Source organism: Pholis gunnellus (assembly GCF_910591455.1).
Source record: "Pholis gunnellus genome assembly, chromosome: 8".
In the NCBI taxonomy this organism is placed as follows: domain Eukaryota; kingdom Metazoa; phylum Chordata; class Actinopteri; order Perciformes; family Pholidae; genus Pholis; species Pholis gunnellus.
Genome location: NC_136534.1, coordinates 21,733,948 through 21,741,232, shown reverse-complemented (window position 1 = coordinate 21,741,232; position 7,285 = coordinate 21,733,948). Strand labels below are relative to the sequence as shown.

General features: G+C 41.6%; 1 protein-coding gene across 1 annotated transcript; it reads right to left on the bottom strand.

Moving 5' to 3' along the window:
• Nucleotides 1-2,023: 2,023 nt before the first annotated feature.
• ethe1 (ETHE1 persulfide dioxygenase) lies at nucleotides 2,024-7,285 on the bottom strand. The gene is made up of 7 exons (XM_079163945.1): nucleotides 6,697-7,285; nucleotides 5,933-6,077; nucleotides 5,395-5,543; nucleotides 5,017-5,146; nucleotides 4,739-4,828; nucleotides 4,042-4,158; nucleotides 2,024-3,889 (listed from the first exon to the last, which is right to left on the bottom strand). The coding sequence occupies exons 1-7, from the start codon at nucleotides 6,892-6,894 to the stop codon at nucleotides 3,843-3,845; spliced, it is 876 nt and encodes a 291-aa protein (XP_079020071.1). The 5' UTR covers nucleotides 6,895-7,285; the 3' UTR covers nucleotides 2,024-3,842.

Below are 7,285 nucleotides of genomic sequence, written 5' to 3'. Positions count from 1 at the left end.
TGGAAGACAGTAAGAGTTTGGGTTTAGAGTTTATTAACACAATGATGAACTTGTGTTTTTGATACTATCACTGAAGGGTGCCAACATTGGAAATTTCCAAGTTATACACACAACTCTGCACAATTTAAATTATTCTGCGTAAATCGGTCTCTCATTCACTACTCCCTATATGATAGACAATTGGAAGTTTACACTAATGAGCAGATAACCTTCAGATACAATCGTCATTTTGCATCATCACTCACGGCTGTAGAGTTGCACCACCTTGAATTTAACATTGATAAAATGCAGTGCATTGCATTGTGGGATTGCTAGCAGAAAGATTGTTTGTTCTGTTATGACATTTTTTGAGAGCATTAAATACATTTACTGACAAATAAGGTGAAGTCATCTGTGTGTTTACCACAAATGTGCAGGGTGTTTAAGATTTAGAATAAGCTAACTATGTGAGCTTTGCTTATTCTTGATGTGCAAACAGGGAATGGGCAATCCTGTCTCCACTTAAATTAAATTCCCATACAACTGAACTTCTACTTTGTTAAGTTTAGGTAACACAACTAGTTCAGTTACCTGCTTGGTTCACATCGGCTCTAACAGCAGTCTGCTGAGTGTACGGTCTGTGTTTTTTTATACCCACCAACACCCTTTCTCTTTGTGATACCTCAAAGCAAACGTAATCCACGACTAAATAGTTTCCCTCGGAACGTAATTCACCTTGCAGTTTTATTGTATGGGAAGGTCATTTTTAGGAGACAGGGCCGGAAAGGGGTGTAACAACTAAACCCGTTCTCCCCTAACAACACAGGATTAATGCAGTGTTAACACATTCAAGACTATAAATTCACTCAGTGAGTATTTAAAGAAAAATCATGATGATAAAAATGCATTATAAAGTTGTACAATGCTACTATAGAATACATCAAACTACCCAAACGTCCCCATAGGACAGTAGAGTAATAATATAAAGTAAAATATACTATTAGGTATTTCATGACCATCAAGGCAATGTGACTTACTACGACTAGAAATCATGTGACCTGGATGACTGAGGGTATGTACACATAATATGAGTCACAGTGTAAGTCCCTCCAGCAGTCTTATATTGATCCCAGTAGAGATTAAAATACCATAAAGTATTACACAGTCACTGTAAACGTACCATGGAGTACCACAGCAATGTCAATATATGTAGCAAATGTTAGTAATACTTTGAATTATGTCCGAATACCAAAAAAAAAAAACATTTTGGACTCAATCCTACGTATACAAAGATACACTTTCAGTCCCTATGGGAGTATTTTCTTTCAGGTCTGTTGGGCAGAATCTGCTCTTCACTCTGAGGGCTTCATCGCCCCGACTGGCCTCTTTATAGCTCTCTCTGAATGAGCTCGTAGTGTAATAGATTCTCTCCAGTGACATGTGGACGGTGTGAGGGAGAATGGGCAGCAGGTTCATGGTGGCACAGTGTAAGTGGGCTGAAAGAGGGTCGGCAGATGGGTGACACAGACTGGGTGAAAGGACAGCTGGCAACTTCGCTTCCCAGCAGCAAAACCGGATTGAGTGAATAGGAACATTTTATAGGGATACCACTGTCTCTCTAAAGCAACATATCTTCAGCTTGAAGGCGACTACGGTCGCACACACACACACACACCTCCTGTTTTGAATTTTAAAAAGAAAACAATGCAGGTGTCTGTCGGTGGGGACACTAGGTGAGGCGGAGGCGGTCTAAATCATGTTGTTTGTCTCAAGTGCTGACAGAGACAGCTGGTAGATGGTGTGTGTGTGTGTGTGTGTTGACAGTATTAACTTGCAACCAGCCAACACCCACCGACTTTCTTTCATCCATAAACAAGTCGTCTTCTTTTATTTATAACAAAGTTGCTGTGCATCTTTTGAGGAGTTTAAAACCTTGCAGGCATTTTCCCACAAAAACATCAAAGATATGCACGTATTGACCCACCGAAAGAACACAAAGTGAAGCTGAAAGGAACAGGATCGGATTAAATACAGCACACCAATATACTGTGTATCAGGACAAGTTGGCCTTTTTATTTAAAAACAGAGATACGCCAATCCAACCTGATACCGAAGGCCGAGCTGATAACAGCGCTTTCTATTTCCTCAATTTAAAATCAGTAAACCTCATTGGGTCAAATTCATTCGGATCCTTTTTATGTAAGTTAACATGAGGTTAGGAGCTGCTGCTCTAAAAACTGTGATTTAATTAATGTACTAATGGAGCACACACGGAATTGTTTTTAATGACTGATAAAGTAGCTGTATGTAATGTGGATGTGCCACATCGTGGTCGATACTGCCTCTGCCATATAAAGGTCAGTATCAGTGCGATCCAGCGTGTCAAATCGGCGCCAGGCACCAGTTTACTAGTAAACAGCCACATCCACTGCTATGATGAAGGATCCTCCCTCACCATCACCAAACAAAATAACTGAAATATTAGACAATTAAGTTATCCGATTATGTTCTTCAAAAATAACCAACTCTTGTCTGTGTTTTTCTGCTTCTGAATGGTAGTTTGTGGTCCATTCAAGAGCTCTTAATCCATTCAAAATAGTGTAACGGTACTCTATAGCGCCACACTATTGTACTCACTTGAGACGGGGTAAGTAAAAGGTCATAACCTACACTGCAGAGGCAGAAATATTTTGACTTCACGTAATGTTACTCGTCGCTTGGTGAGTTGCATTTAGATGAACTCAAAAACAGCCCAACAGTAAACATTTTCATACTGGCCCTTAAAAAGCTTGTAATCAGTCCAACAGCATCCTACAGCATACTATCACATGAGCTTCTGTGGCAGAGGCATGTGGCCGACACTCCCAAACAAACCTGTCTTACCGGCTGATGGGCTGCTGAATGCAGACTGCACTGTGTTGATACTCGTCGTGGATACTCTTCTTCATATCTTACTGAGAGAATGATACACATGTCAATAACTCTCGTCTATTAAACATGTAGAGGAACAGATGAGAGCACAAACAATGGCATGTTGTCTATTGAGACTTGGCCCGCTGGGATTCTGAATGCAAATAGCGTAGTTTGATTTTCCTGCTATGCAAAAGGCCGAGGTTGGCAGTAGTCTGAGTGGTGTGTGTGTGTGTGTGTGTGTGTGTGTGTGTGTGTGTGTGTGTGTGTGTGTGTGTGTGTGTGTGTGTGTGTGTGTGTGTGTGTGTGTGTGTGTGTGTGTGTGTGTGTGTGTGAGGCCTTGGGTCCAGAGTCACTGGAAAGGCCATTTGGTAGAACTCAATAGTCCCAGTTAAGCATTCATTAATACCAAACCAAACCTTGAATGAAACATTCCCATCTGAGCTTTTCCTTCTCATAATAACACAGTTGAATAGAGTCGCAAATTCACATTTCAATGTAATCAAAATACATTTTTTTACAATATTCTTTCCTCATGTACAGATATTTAGATCTCATTTCTAATATAGTTTAAATAGAGATGATTGTATTTTAATGTGAAGCATTATCACGATGATGTCATTAGATGCGCTCCAAATAGAGACAGCTATGAAATATATATCTTTACATTTACATAAATACACACAGAAAAGCACTTTACGGCAAGCAGTTTTTGGTTAATTCTGCTGATCTACAAACTTGGATATGTTTGCTATGTGCACATACTTGGCAAGTATTAATGATTCTGATTCTATGTGTAATTGATTTGATTAAAATCCTCACTTTCTGTCATATAACTGCAACATCCTAAAGTACCTTTGTTGCATGTCATTCCCATCTCTGTCATCCGTCAAATAAAAGGTGAAAATCAAGAGAATAAGAATACAAATAAAATCCTCCCGTTAGCAGAACATTCAGACTTCATGGACTCCGCAAACCAAATTAGCAGGCACTGAAGTATCTGCAGAGTAGGAAGAAAAGAAAAGAAAATATTTCAACTATTTATGTGCGAGTCTGTGCATTGAGGTGTTACAACCTTGAAAATGTAATTTACTTTGGCCCAAGAATGAGTTATGTTACCCAACAGAGCATGAGTGTAATACTTTTTGATACCTATTTTTTTAGGCTTGGGAAGATTCAGGTTATTCATGATTTTCACAAACTCTTCCAGGCTCTTGGTCAAGCGCGGGTTAAACTTGCGCTCCTCACCGACCGTCGATGCAGTCTGACCTGAAACACAAAGACAGATGCAGCCCGATATGTCATCTAAATGTGATACACTGTAAATACTTCTTGGCAGATATACTCTGATACAGTATATCAATTTGTATCAGATATCAGCTAAAACAAATCAGTGTGCATCAAATATAATTTCTGATGGATATTTGACAGCCTGAAGAAAGTCATTTTTCTGATCTATTTAGTATCAAAGTAGCAACAAAATAAAACGGATGTGGTGGAAAGTTACGAAGTGCATGTACTCAAGTACCATACTTGGGCCATTCTGCATAATACAAACTTTTACTTTTGGTACTTTAAGTTTAAGTACTTTGTTGCCAATACTATAAGAGTATTTTCATACTGTATTGTTTGTATTATGAGAGGTATGTCTGAAAAGCTTGACCTGTTTGCACTTTGTACATGTGTAACAACATGTGTATCACATCAGTGTTGGTTGGAATATACGGGCAACGGCTTTTCAACACTATGCTGGTGCTTAAAATCACTTAAAATCGGTCTATTTGCACAACCGGTTTTTACAACAGATGTTAGGTAAACATTCAGGTGTGTGGGTTTTCATTGAGCCAACCTAAGTAGTCATGTGCTGGGTAGACGAGGCACTGGTCCGGCAGAGTGAAGATCTTCTGATGGACTGACTCATAGAGCTTCTCAGGGCAGCCTGAATTAGAGAGACAACATTTTATTTTTAAGGTTACACCAACTCCAAAAGAAAGCAGACACAATACTGCCCTCTGGTGTTCCTCAAGCAGCATTACACAAATAAATGCTTTCTCTTTGGGCCAGAAAAAAAAAAAAGAATTGCATTTGATAGGAGATTATAAGTGCAAAGTAGAAGTGTGAGTCTACCCTGCTGGAAGTCTGTCCTGCCACAGCCTCTGATGAGCAGAGCGTCTCCAGTAAAGGCCATGCTCTGATCGCCCGACACCAGCGCCACACACCCATCAGTGTGTCCCGGGGTCTCTCTCACCGTCAGATACTACAGGGGGACAAGAGACAGAGATCAACCCAAGGCATGTAATAATTACTTCATCAAGCAACTGACCCCGTCGCTAAGTCCTGCCCCTCCAGAGCAGACTGACCAATCACAGCATAGCAGGCTGCTCCATAGACTCTCGTGCAGTCGTTTCAGATTGTCTTTATTTTTGGGCCGATTTTGTGAATTTCAAGCTGGTCGTGATACTTAAGCGTATTATAGTAGTACTAATAGTAGTGTGTTCTTCTTACATGTCTTCCAAAGGTGATCTTGTCTCCCTCTGACAGCTGGATGTCTGCGGAGGCACCGCTGAATTTAGAGATTGCGCTCCTCAGACCAACCAATCTCTTCTTCATCAGCCCAGTGCTTGTGATGTGGTCCGCATGGCAGTGGGTGTTTACTATCCGACAAAGAAAAAGATATGTTTTCCCACAGGGCATGGCAACAAATCAATAATAAGTATAGAAATGCGTAGGATAGTTTTGTGATGACATGTAGGCCATCGCATTGAACACCCGTGTCATTTTATACGTAATTCCATATTGTGTTACACATAGCGATGTTAGAAAATTTTGTTAATATTGTGATGATTCTATGCAGCATTGGAAGTCTATTGACATGAGTAACTCACAACCTACACTGTACAGTTGTCTCTGAGCCTGACTTCACGGAGTTCATAGTCTTGGGAAAAGTGAGGTTTGACGAAGATGGAACACTGATATTTAAACGTTGGTTGACTTTATAGGGTGATACAATAACGCTACAACCACAGGAGGTTAATCAATATACCTGCCACTTTTAGATTGAGCCCCAGTTCATGTATGAGCGTCAGGTCCCTGTCAATAGTCTCCAGTACAGGATCGATGAGGATTGCCTCCTTAGTCTCTGTGTCTGCAAGCAGGTAGGTGTAGGTGCTGCTCTCCAACTCAAACAGCTGGGTGGGAAAAAAACAGGTGTGGGCAAAGGAGTGACACAGCAGTAAATTACAAAGGATGGGTAGTGCACGTACTCCCTGTCGTCCTCTGGTAGGGTGTGTTTGTATGTGTGTGAGATAGCGAGAGTGAGGAAAGATACGTTTTTATGAAGTGGAACACACAAAGATGTGTGTTTTCCAGTTGTAAAGTTTGCAGTGTTAGTGATAAAAAACAGGATATACTACATGTTCAATAACTCCTTAAGAGGAAACCTGTAATTACACAAAAATACCTATTTGATAAGTCTCAACTCAAGGTCCTCTTACTGGCTTGTTGTAGAAAGAAACGAGTAAGTGGAACTGCTGCATCCAAAGGCAATAATAAACAACTCAGAAACAGTCATCTGCTTTAACGCTGTATCAGGCTGGACAAGACGCACACCTCCATGCCCAGTGCAGTGCCATAATGTTACAGCCACAACACGACAAGTAGTGCCATAATGTTACAGCCACAACACGACAAGTAGTTTAGTGAACGTTGAGCTAACATTTAGCTAGCTCGGCTTAGCTCACTTCCTAACGTCATAGAAGCAAAAACATTAACGTCAACTGTATCAAAACGACGTTAACGTGCACATACTTGTCTGAAGAGCAGTCCTCCAGTCAGCGCCATCCTGGAGCAGTACGATCTGCTGGTCGCTCGTAGCGGAACAATGCCAGCACTTATACCCGGACGGCAACGTCTGTTGTCGGCCGAGCCCTCGGTGTTGGCTCGGAGACGAAGCGTGACAGCCTGAGCCAGCTGGACCGGCTTCACCCTGCGAATCACCGAGCACATTCTTGTTCGCGATAGTAATTGCCTGACTATATCTTTTGTTTTTTTTGTTTTATCTCAACTGGGACAAATGGCTAGTGTCTAAGGAATCCGATAGGCTGCAGATATGAGACTGTAACAGTAGCCCCCCCCCCCCACCCCAAGAAAAGTCACAGTTCAGATTCGTTTTAAGGGTTCACGCTGGACGCGGAAGCGACGCGCTCTGACAGTTGTTGCGCGAGGAGAAGAAGCCTTGCTCTTCACACTTAACCTCTTAACGGTTACAGCAAAGTCACGGAGGCATTACCTTTGGCCCAATCCCAATCTCCACCCTCCACCCACGGGCTTTGAGGCGCGCTCCCGCAAAGTTCGTGAGGGTTTAGGTCTGTCTGCTTAGGCAGACATGTTGATTCCT

Bases quoted from the DNA above. Each gene is read 5' to 3' on its own strand.
- ethe1 (XM_079163945.1), bottom strand. From the start codon at position 6,894: ATGTGCTCGGTGATTCGCAGGGTGAAGCCGGTCCAGCTGGCTCAGGCT. The intron at 6,078-6,696 runs GTATGTGCACGT...TTTCCCACCCAG, and splicing joins GAGGACTGCTCTTCAGACAA to CTGTTTGAGTTGGAGAGCAG. The intron at 3,890-4,041 runs GTATCAAAAAGT...CCTACTCTGCAG, and splicing joins TCCCAAGCCTAAAAAAATAG to ATACTTCAGTGCCTGCTAAT.